Source organism: Nilaparvata lugens, chromosome 14 (assembly GCF_014356525.2).
Source record: "Nilaparvata lugens isolate BPH chromosome 14, ASM1435652v1, whole genome shotgun sequence".
NCBI classification, from domain to species: domain Eukaryota; kingdom Metazoa; phylum Arthropoda; class Insecta; order Hemiptera; family Delphacidae; genus Nilaparvata; species Nilaparvata lugens.
In genome coordinates, this window is record NC_052517.1 from 2684532 (window position 1) to 2697447 (window position 12916).

The 12916-nt window shown below is 35.4% G+C and overlaps 1 protein-coding gene across 1 annotated transcript in view; it reads left to right on the forward strand.

Moving 5' to 3' along the window:
* Positions 1 to 12916, forward strand: part of LOC111043387 (cytochrome b reductase 1) — a 112447-nt gene that overhangs the window by 83015 nt on the left and 16516 nt on the right. The window contains exon 3 of the mRNA XM_039441142.1: positions 12622 to 12854. Within this exon, the coding sequence (XP_039297076.1) occupies positions 12622 to 12854 (233 nt within the window). The remainder of the gene's footprint in view (positions 1 to 12621; positions 12855 to 12916) is intronic.

The window sequence follows — 12916 nt, forward strand, 5'->3', positions numbered from 1 at the left end:
TATTGAGAAACAGAACACAATTCTCTAAAATGATCGTGTTTATATTTCACAGCTGGCTATACGTCAGCTTATGAATTTCGGGGATGCGATATTTTGATTTCCCACAGAATCACTCATTCACTTTTACTATCCACAGACGACGATAGTCTCAGCTGTTTCAGTCAAGGATGAATTATCCTTTTAATGTCGTTCAGCGAGTTTTCCAAAGAATGAGACCTAGTGCAATCGAATCTCCATATCATAAACCTACTATGTTCCAAATTACGTGAAAATTGTTAGAGCCGTTTTCGAGATCCGTTGAAATCAGATAACCAGATATAAAAATATAAACAGACTAGCCGTTAGGCTCGCTTCGCTCGCCGTATCCGTCTAGCCAGGGGGCTCCGCCCCCTGGACCTCCGACTGGATCGTCCAAGAATGAGATCAGCAGGCTCTCTTCGCTCGCCTGCATTTTTCATTTGTAGGACGATCCAGTCGGGGGTCCAGACTAAACGTCTGGCTAAACGGATATGGCAAGCGAAGCGAGCCTGACGGCTAGTAATATAATATTCCCAGGAATAGCTCTAATCGAAGTAGCAGTGCCCAATCAATTTTTCCGCCATAAATGCATTTCAATCTTCAACTTGGTGCCAACCTAACAAAGTCAACTCAACTTAATGCCAACCTGACAAAATTATTCATTTAGTTACCATTTAACAACTGTTACGAAGAGGTACTCTCTCTCTCTCTAGATTATAGTTCTATATTATCATATGGTATGGACATTTCAATTGATTATAATATTAAGAGATTGAAATAAGAAGAATATACATGCTAAAAGACGAACTTTAAACCCTTAAAAACCACCCTTAGAGTTAAAATTTTTCCAAATCCGTTCTTAGTGCGCCTCTAAAGGGCCAACTGAACATACCTACCAAATTTGAAAGTTTTTGGTCCGGTAGATTTTTAGTTCTGCGAGTGAGTGAGTCAGTCAGTCAGTCAGTGAGTGAGTGCCATTTCGCTTTTATATATATAGATACACAGAAATTGCTCGCTTAATATAATAGGATGGGATATACCGGTATCAGGTATTCTCTATAGAATACAGTGGCAAGGCAGAGAATCGGCAACGCAGTCCTCCCATCTTTCATCACTGCCGTTATAACGTGGACCTCACTATAATAGAGATATCGTAGCTTGTAACCCATTTGAACTCAATACAAGGTGGGCTACTCTCGGTGTCTGGGGTTTTTGGAGAGAGAGAGAAAGAGAAAGTGAGAGAGATGAGAGAGAGGACGGGGGCGCTTTTCCGGGATGTACTAGAGGAGGGGCACGCTTTTCCGGGGTACGAAGTTGGGGGGCTCTTTTGGGTGTAACGCTTTCAATGCCCCCTGGAAAATCGATCCAGGGAGCAGGCTCCAGAATCCTGCTGGAGCTTTTCTCTCCTGGAATACTCTCTCACTCACTCTCTCTCTCCTTGTATATCGAGCTCTCTCTTCCGGGTTATAATTATCTGTTTCTTTCTATTTCCAGTCAACAGACGATTCACTAAAGCCTTCTGTAGGAAAACAGAATTCTGGAGATCTCAAATTCTGTCTCTCTCTCTCTCTACCTCCTCTCTCTCTTTCTCTCCTTTATCATCATTCACCCTTTCTCTCTCGCAGCATTTATTTATTTTACATCATTATTCCTAGACCAGTCCACACAATATAGAAAAGCTTCCTAAAGAAAATCACAAATTCTTTCTCTCTTTCTCATCTGTCTCTCTCTCTCATTCTCTCTTTCTCCTCTGTGTCTCTCTATCAGGCTTTCTTCTGTCTCCATCCTCTCTCTCCTTTATCATCATCTACCCTATCTCTCGCAGCATCTATTTATTTTACACCATTATTTCTAAACCAGTCTACACATGATTCAGAAAAGCCTTCTAAAGTAAAGCTCAAGTTCTGTTTCTCTTTCTCTTCTGTCTCTCTCTCTCTCTCTTTTGGTAGAGAGTTAGTGGGGAGGATATTTTGAATATTCTTTCCAAAGAATGGACATTGATATGTCCAAAGCTCCACCAATTTATGTAGATGCATTACAATATAATTATCTATAGTTATTACAAATTGCTTTTTCATATCATATACAGTTCAATAATTATTTTCTTAGTCTATATTATGTAAATTCATCTATAATTTTGCTGTATTGTAAGCTATTGTATATAAGTGTATAAGCCAGTTATATTGTAATCTACATAAATAAAGTACTCAATTAATCAATCAATCAATCAATCTCAGTCTTTCTTCTGTCTCCATCCCTCTCTCTCCTTTATCTTCATTCACCCTCTTTCTCTTTCCAGCATCTATTTATTTTACATCATTATTTCTCGACCAGTTCACATACGATTCATAGCGAATGTATCAAATCGTGGTGTTGTGTATCAAGTTGAGTTAATACTGTATCATATATTGTGTTGATACTGTATCATGTGTAGTTGTTCTTCTTCTATAGTGAGGTCCACGTTATAATGGCAGTGTTTGATTAGCAATGGTATTGCTATCCTTGTCTATCAGTCAACAAAGCGGATAGCGCTATCTCTTTCTCGCTTTTCTCTGTTGCCAGATCGTCTTTTAACAATGTAGAATTGATAATTAATCAGCAAAATATTTCATCTTGATTATGAAAATTCATTGTTGAATTATTGGAAAATATGATTTCTCTTGCTTGATAGAATATAATTGATTATTTTAAACGAGAATAACAGTTAATATTACATCAATAAACCTGTATCAGCTACCGTCTATAGAAGGCATTGACAAGATGGAGGAACGGTAACGTTGTTCTCCTATCTTTATCCACTGCCATTATAACGTGGACCTCACTATAGCAGACGCTTTCTCGCACTCTCTCCCTTTCTCTCTCTCTCTCTCTCTCTCTCTCTCTCTCTCTCTCTCTCTCTCTCTCTGTGGTAGAGAGTTAGTGGGAAGGATATATTGAATATTGTTTCCGAAGAATGTACATTGATATGTCCAAAGCTCCGCCAATTCATGTAGATGCATTACAATATTATCTATAGTTATTCCAAATGCTTTTTTCATAATATCATATACAGTTCAATAATTATTTTTTTAGTTTTTCATTCATCTATCATTTTGCCATATCATAAGTTATTCTATATAAGTGTATAAGCCATATTATTGTAATCTACATAAATAAAGTACTCAATCAATCAATCACACACTCTCTCTCTCTCTCTCTCTCTCTCTCTCTCTTCTATAAGGCCGACTAGGCCCTAACTTCGCCCTCCCTGGTATAAAATAAAGGCAGTCATTCTATCCTATTTCAAACTTTTTTCCCTTCTCTGATATTATCATACAATAGTTTCAAGTATTATCATAGATTTATTACAAACAGTGATCCCCTCAATGGTTACCCATCAAATATGGACACAACAGCTTGTTTTGTCTGTACTTCAAGTACTCTGTGGACAGAACGGCCTATTTTATGTAGATTGCAGGCTGCAAAAAAGAAACAAAAAACAAAGAGCGGAAGAGACAGTTTAAGTGCCGTTTAGGTCCCGTTTAAACTCCGGTCGGGGGTTCCCCTTCATTGTCCTATTCTGCAGACGCATATAGTGAGGTCCACGTTTTAATGGCAGTGGAGAAAGATAGGAGAACAACGTTGACGTTTCTCCATCTTGTCAATGCCTTCTATAGACGGTAGCAATACAGGTTTATTGATGTAATATTAATTATTCAACTTTTTGTCTAGTTGAGAAGATATCAACTTGTGAGACAAAAAATATCATCGTCGTGATGTTCAAAGGAATCTGTAGACTTTTTGTGTAGTTGAGAAGTTGATATTGTGGTAATTATTCATATTGAATGAGAAAGACTAATAAATTGTCAAAAAACCACCACAGATCTATTATAGTTAGAAAGACCGGTTTCGGTTATTACACCATTGTCAATCTCTGATTAACAGAGATATTGACAGTGCTTTTACTCAGAGATTGATTGATTGAGTACTCTATTTATGTAGATTACAATATATACTGGCTTATACACTTATATACAATAGCTTACAATACAGCAAAATTATAGATGAATTTACAAAATATAAATTAAGAAAATAATTATTGAGCTGTATATAATATGAAAAAACTATAGATAAAATAGATAATATTGTTATGCATGTAAATAAATTGGCGGAGCTTTGGACATATCAATGTCCATTCTTCGGAAACAATATTCAAAATATCCTTCCCACTAACTCTCTACCAAGGAGAGAGAGATCGATTGATTGAGTACTTTATTCATGTAGATTACAATATATACTGGCTTATACACTTATATACAATAGCTTACAATACAGCAAAATTATAGATGAATTTACATAATATAGACTAAGAAAATAATTATTGAACTGTAGATTATATGAAAAAAGCAATTTGGAATAACTATAGATAATACTGTAATGCATCTACATAAATTGGCGGAGCTTTGGACATATCAATGTCCATTCTTTGGAAAGAATATTCGAAGTATTCTTCCCACTAACTCTCTACTGATTGATTGATTGATTGATTGAGTACTTTATTTATGTAGATTACAATATATACTGGCTTATACACTTATATACAATAGCTTACAATACTGCAAAATTATAGATGAATTTACATAATATAGACTAAGAAAATAATTATTGAACTGTAGATGATATGAAAAAAGCAATTTGGAATAACTATAGATAATACTGTAATGCATCTACATAAATTGGGAGAGCTTTGGACATATCAATGTCCATTCTTCGGAAACAATATTCAAAATATCCTTCCCACTAACTCTCTACCAAGGAGTGAGAGAAATTAGTGTTCTACAATATGATACAGTATCATCTCAACTTGATACACAACACCATAATTTGATGCAAAACAGGATAGAGCTATCTGCTTTGTCGAATGATTGACAAGGATAGCAACACCAATGTTAATCAAATACTGCCATTAAACAAGGACCTCACTATACCAATAAATTAGTGTTCGATATACCGACAATATGATACAGTTTCATCTCAACTTGATACACAACACCATAATTTGATGCAAAACAGGATAGAGCTATCTGCTTTGTCGAATGATTGACAAGGATAGCAACACCAATGTTGATCAAATACTGTCATTATAACGTGGACCTCACTATAGCAATTAGTGTTCGATATACCGACAATATGATACAGTATCATCTCAACTTGATACACAAGACCATAATTCGATACAAAACAGGATACAGCTATCTGCTTTGAGGAATGACAGACAAGGATATCAACACCAATGTTGATCAAATACTGTCATTATAACGTGGACCTCACTATAGCAATTAGTGTTCGATATACCGACAATATGATACAGTATCATCTCAAATTGATACACAACACCATAATTCGATACAAAACATGATAGAGCTATCTGCTTTGTTGATTGATAGACAAGAATAGCAACACCAATGTTGATCAAATACTGCCATTATAACGTGGACCTCACTATACCAATAAATTAGTGTTCGACATACCTACAATATGATACAGTATCATCTCAATCTGATACTCGACACCATAGTTTGATACAAAACAGGATAGAGCTATCTGCTTTGAGGAATGATAGACAAGTATAGCAACACAAATGTTGATCAAATACTGCCATTATAACGTGGACCTCACTATACCAATAAATTAGTGTTCGACATACCGACAATATGATACAGTATCATCTCAACTTGATACAGTATCATCTCAACTTGATACCCAACACCATAATTTGATACAGAACAGTATAGAGCTATCTGCTTTGTGTTATGATAGACAAGGATATCGACACCAATATTGATCAAATACTGCCATTATAACGTGGACCTCACTATAACAATAAATTAGTGTTCGACAATATGGTACAGTATCATCTCAACTTGATACACAATACCATAATTCGATACAAAACAGGATAGAGCTATCTGCTTTGTGGAATGATAGACAAGGATAGCAACACCAATGTTAAACAAATACTTCCATTATAACTTAGACCTCACTATAGCAATTTGTGTTCGACTTGTGGACCTCACTATAGCAATTAGTGTTCGACAATATGATACAGTATCAACACAATATGATACAGTATCAACACAATATGATACACAACACCATAATTTGATACAAAACAGGATAGAGCTATCTGCTTTGAGTAATGATAGACAAGGATAGCAACACCAATGTTGATCGAATACTGCTATTATAACTTGTACATCACTATGGTCCAATGAGCCCCAAAGTGAAAATGGTAAATTTAGAGTCAATTTTATCCGGTTCATGTAAATTAGTAAGTGGTGCGGAACTGTCAATTGTCGGGGTCACTGACCTCGTGGGCCTCAATTGACTAATCCCCTGATGACATAACTGCGTCGAGTCAAAATTAGTCATACAATCAACTGGAACACTGACTGGTGTACTACCACCAGTATTTCTCCATTTTCATCTAGAATATTCTTGGATTTTTGTATTCAAATGAATAGTTTTGTATTTCATGCAATATCATCTAAAATATACTTCTTGTATTTTTTTATTTTAACCCTACAGAGACACACTTACTTCATTTGTTTATTTATTTATTTATAAGGTTAACAAAAAATACAAGAATCGGAAAAGGAAAAACAGGCTGTTGCCTAAAACTTCTTCAATTTCCTAATTTAGTTTTAAATTGTCCAAATATTATAGGTTATGTCCATTCAAATTTCTACACCAAATCACAATCTAAAATATAAATTAGAATAAAACAAACAATTTTAATTTGGATGGATTAATAATAAAAGTTTCTTAAAAACATGAAACAAACTATAAATTCACAAAATAAAGAATAAAAACACTTAAATTTTGAGCTCGAAAATATCACATTCACCATAGCTATATAACAGCTGACACAGTAGACACACTGGGGTGTTGAACACCCCAATTTAATTTTGCATTTTTCTTTGTTAAATGTGAAAAAACAAGTACTTAGACCATACTTCATCATTTCTTAATCATTTTTGTTCCAAGTGCATACAGAAATCAAAAGTAAAGCACTGCTTATCAATATTTATACTAATTTTAGAAGTACGTATATTCCGCCTGAGTGTTGGAGCTCCTAATCCGGTTTGAACGAATGGCTTGATCATTGCCAATGACAACTTCATCAAAAAACTCACGTCTCTTCATTCTATTGTTTTGAATCTCAAGTTGTAGAGAAATCATAGCATTCATTCCAATCTGATCCATCATCCCATATCACATTCGTAGTGACAATACAAGTAAATAAAAGTGTTTGATAAAAGTCCTATGTAAAAGACACTCTGGGGTGTTAGACACCCCAAACGAAGAACAAGATGAGCTGGTGACCTTGTAGAATGCTATTACTGACTGGAAGTGGTGGAGAGTAGTTGACAATACTACAAACCTAATTTAGAATGGGCATAAATTCCCATCTGTTTGATATTGTCAACTGCAGAACAGAAATAAAATCCCTGGGGTGTGAAACAACCCCAGTGTGTCTCTTTAGGGTTAATCAATATTTTTGTATTCCATCAAGTATCAAAACAATGCGGTACCTACTGATAAGATAGCTAGTATTATTATTTAAATCTAGAAGACTGTATTGAATATCAATCTAATATAAGATACAATAAAATCTGATACCAGATATCTAATTGACCGAACGAAGTGAGGTCTAAGATTCAAGTCGACGGTTTGGCATTTCTCTTAATGTTTAAATGTTCATATGCTTTTATGTTGCGCATTTACGGCGAAACGCGGTAATAGATTTTCATGAAATTTGACAGGTATGTTCCTTTTTTAATTGCGCGTCGACGTATATACAAGGTTTTTGGAAATTTTGCATTTCAAGGATAATATAAAAGGGAAAAGGAGCCTCCCTCATACGCCAATATTAGAGTAAAAATCAGAATATAGAATTATTCATCATAAATCAGCTGTCTAGTGGACTATAATACTACCCCGTTCAATAACATCGAACATCTTGAGAATGTATCTCTCCATTAACGTTAGTAGACAGTTGACTATAGTACTACCTGTTTAAAAACATCGAACATCTTGAAAATTGTATCTTTCCATCATCGTTGTAGACGGTTGCAGCCAGACCTGATAACAGCGCTCACACTCACATTCCGGGACGACACGTCACGGTACGATTGGACAGAGAGCTCTATGTTTATTTAGGATTTTTCTAAACATTTTTTATTGATAAATTATTCATTAATTTTTGAGAAAACATATCAACAGGTCAATGTAACTCACTGAGCGCGAGGTCTACTGTTCACAGAACTACTAGTATAAGATACCATATATTCCGATACCGAATATCTAATTTGTAATATATTAAAGGAAAGAACTGGCTTATACTCGTAGTGGATAGGAAATTCACGAATGACACATCATCACGTCTCAACTACTCAACTCATTAACTTGACATTTTGCATATAGATACTCAAATATCGGGGACCGAGCTTCGCTCTGGAGTACAAAAGCATATTTACGGAAGAAGAAGAAATTATAATAACATTCATACAGAAATATTCTATCTAATCACAGTAAATAGAGATTAATTCCCAGAGGAGTGCAAAAATCTCCCTCACGAAGGCCCAGTTGCACAAAAGCCGGTTAACTTTCAATCCTGATTAACTTCACGTGAACCTAATAGGGGAAGACCATTTTAAAAAGATGGATGTACTGAATTAATCAGGATTGAAAATAACCCGGTTTTTTGCAACCGGCACTAAGTACCTGATTACAAATGTTAAACAGCTGAGTCATAATTTTGACACAGTCCCACACACATGAACTCGCTCACTCACTTCCATCACCAACAAACGACGAAATAATTATTATCAGCTGTTTTTCCAAGGATGAATTGTTCTTAAAATTTTTCTTTCAAAAGGAAAAATTGTTTATACAGAAAGAATTGATTTGAATATACATAAATATTGAGATTATGGAGGTTAAAATCATAATTCTGGGGAGAATTATAAGGGTTTTAATTAATTCATTTTGGGAAGAATCCTAAAAGGGGGGGGCCTCTTAGGGATAATTATCCTTTTAATGTCCTTTAGCGAGTTTTCCCAGGAATGAGACCTAGTGCAATCGAATCTTTATATTATAAACCTACTAAGTTCTGAATTTCGTGAGAATCGTTAGAGCCGTTTTCGAGATCCGGTGAAATACAAACATATAAACATCCAAACATAGAAACAGAAGTTGCTCGTTTAATAGTATAGGATTTACCGAGAATGGTTATAGGCCCTTTTTAAATTCTTCAAAATTTCATTACGTCAAGTCTTCATTCTGTCAAGTTCATCATTCTATCAATTATCGTTCAATTACTATTATTTCTTCTGCCTTTCTTTCCTCCTCCACTCCCTCCTCCTCCTCCTCCTCCTCCTCTACACATTGAGCAACAGACGACACATCAACAACCCTTCCGCAAGCAATAAAGGAAAAATCGAAAAATCAGTCATTTTTCAAGCGAGGGGTGTTAGCACCCCTATACACAAATTTAATAATTCAGACCCCCTTTGCTATACGAAAATCACATGTTCACACACTCACGCACAGGATAATTATTTATCCTTTTTGTCGTCGCAAGGACCTTTCAGGATCGATGACCTTGTACACAAACAGGACCTGCGTTGGATGTCCTTCTATACTGAATGTTTTATTTTCCAATTTTTTAAAGAATCGTGCAAAACTTGGTAAGATTCACTGCCTACGATCAGTTTTATAGTTTCTGATTTTTTTCATTTATTTCTTCATTTACATAAACCAATGCACAAATCAAATACATGATTAGAAAAGGACCAACAGGCCTAGCCCAAAACTGTTCCCTTTCCGAATTTTGATGGTGAATTTCACCATAATTTATAGTATATTTCGCACCTAGAGCAGAAAATGAGATTTTTCCGGCTCGAAATCGGTTTTCAAGTCCGAGGCCGTAGGCCGAGAAAACATTTTTGCCTGTGGTGCAAACGCTATTTTTCGCCACGCACAAAAAATAAACAATATATTATATATGAGAATAGTTGTTTACTAAGCACTTCCGAAAGCAGAAGTGGAAGGTGATAGCTCTAGCTAATCTGAATATCAGGAAATTGTCCAAGTATTTTTATTTTTCATTCTGATTTGTCTAAATAACCTAAAAAATGATGTTCAATTATGTGGGAGGTTGAGTTTATACTTTTTTATTCTTTCAAATGACAATAAGATGATATTATTATAAATGTTTTAATTATTGAATAATGAACACAAATAATGAAAAGTTTTTTGATCAGCTATTTTTTGATCACCTTTCTTAGTTCCATGTTAGCGTCTGGAAAGGGTACTCTTTCCGGCCTAGGCCGGAAAGAAACCTGTTCTGACGTCAGACGAGAGTCGTCTGCAAACAATGTCTTTCAGATCTACGTAGGGACTGGAAAACAGCTGCTTTTCTGTGCAATGTGGCGAAAATAGATTTTTGACTTCATTCTTTAGTGAAAGAGGACTCTATTCCACAAGAAATTCATGTCAAAAAACTGATTGAAAAATTTCGATTGAAAATAATTCATTCTTAGCATACAATGAAGGTAAAAGTGGCTTTGCTGTAATCAATCATATTATCATCTATGAAGAGTTTTTCAAAGCATTTTTTTTTCAAATTTCACGATGAAAAATTGCGTATAGTAACATAGCATGACACAAGGTCTGATGAATTTAGGGAGGAATATTTTGTCGTTATAACTTTGTCAATGAATTTTTTTCTTCAAATTTCATAATAAAAGAAGCGTATAGTAGTAGAGCCTGGTACAATGTCTGGTAAATACGGGGTGAAAATTGTCGTACCTTGGGTCTAAAGAAATCTTCATGATTGGAGAATTCAAGGTTGAATGTTATCATTAACTTGTGAAAGGAGTGAAGAAATTTCAGGTGCGAAAATTGGAAAAATCAATTTCCCCCTACTTCCTTCAACATCACAATACATGTAAGGCTCCACTGACACTTAGGCGACTGAGGTGGAGAAGAGACTGGACTCTAGTGGAGAGCATGTGTTTCCAAATGGTGACACTCAGACCAGTCGATTCTAGTCTCCGCGACGTCACCATTTCAAAACACATGCTCTCCACTAGAGTCCAGTCTCTTCTCCACCTGAGCGAGTTACGTAAGTGTGAGTTGAGCCAAAAGAAGTTCATGATTGAAGGATTGAGGGTTGAATATTGTCATTATCTTGTGAAGGGTCTGAAGAAATTTAAGGTGCGAAAATTGGGAAAAATCAATTTCCTCATACTTCTTTCTACCTCACAATTCATGTAAATCTTCACTTCTTCGATAAACTGCTGCTCCTCTTTCAAACACAATATGATACAGTGTCATCTCAACTTGATACATAACACCATAATTTGATACAGAACTTGAAAACTTGAATGAGTACTCCAAGCCATGAGATCACCATAAATAATAGAGTATCACCACCCATGATACAGTATCAGCACGATATGATACACAACACCATTATTTGATACAGAACTTACAAACTTTGAATGAATTCTACAAACCATGGTATATTTATAACGATATTTGTGATATGTTCCAGTCAGTACCGGGGTAACTATGACAGTGGGGAAAACAATAAGTCATGTAGGATATGATACAGTATCAACACAATATGATACAGTATCATCTCAACTTGATACAAAACAACATAATACAATACAAAACTTCCAAACTATGAATGAGTTCTACAAATCATGGGATATCTTTTTATGCTTTTTTTCTATAAGCTATCACCACGCATGATATAGTATCACCACACATGATACAGTATCACCACATCATGATACAGTATCATCCCAACTTGATACACAACACCAAAATGTGAAACAAAACTTGCTAATTTTGAATGAATTCTACAAACCATGGGATATCTTCTTAAGCTATCTTTTCTCTACTCTGTTCAATATTTATACTTTTTCACTATTAAAATTAAACTTGAATTTTGAAAAATGTCACGGTTAGGTAACATATAAATTCCTTCAGTCTGACCAACCAACAACAGGTCGTAACGATCGTAGCTACCAAAAGTGCATTTTCACTCTATAAGTGTTTTTTAAAATTCAAGTTTTCTCTACTACTAGCCGTCAGGCTCGCTTTTCCGCGATAAATGCATTTCAATCTTCAACTTGGTGCCAACCTAACAAAGTCAACTCAACTTAATGCCAACCTGACAAAATTATTAATTTAGTTACCAGTTAACAACTGTTTCGAAGGGGTACTCTCTCTAGATTATAGTTCTATATTAACATATGGTATGGACATTTTTCAATTATAATTAAGAGAATGAGAAAAATATACATGCTAAAAGACGAACTTTAAACCCTTAAAAACCACCCTTAGAGTTAAAATATTGCCAAAAGATTTCTTAGTGCGCCTCTAAAGGGCCAACTGAACATACCAACCAAATTTGAACGTTTTTGGTCCGGTAGATTTTTAGTTCTGCGAGTGAGTCATTCAGTCAGTCAGTCAGTCAGTCAGTCAGTGAGTGAGTGCCATTTCGCTTTTATATAGATTTATGACTGAATTTGTGTTATGTTTCAGACAATACCAGAGCGACTATGACTCCGGGGAAGATGACATGTCATGTGGGAGATGGTGCGAATATGTGCTAGTGGTTGTGTTGGCATCCCTGCTGCTGCTATCTGCCCTCATACTGGTGCTGTTCTGGACTCTCTACTACCGCAAGGGCTACGCCTGGCAGGAGTCACCCGAACACCAGTTCAATCTGCACCCCACACTGATGGTGGCCGGGTTCATATCGTTCAGTGGGTTCTGTGAGTATATTTTTCAGTAGAGATATGCTAATAATAAAGAGTTGCATTTGGAGTATAGATCT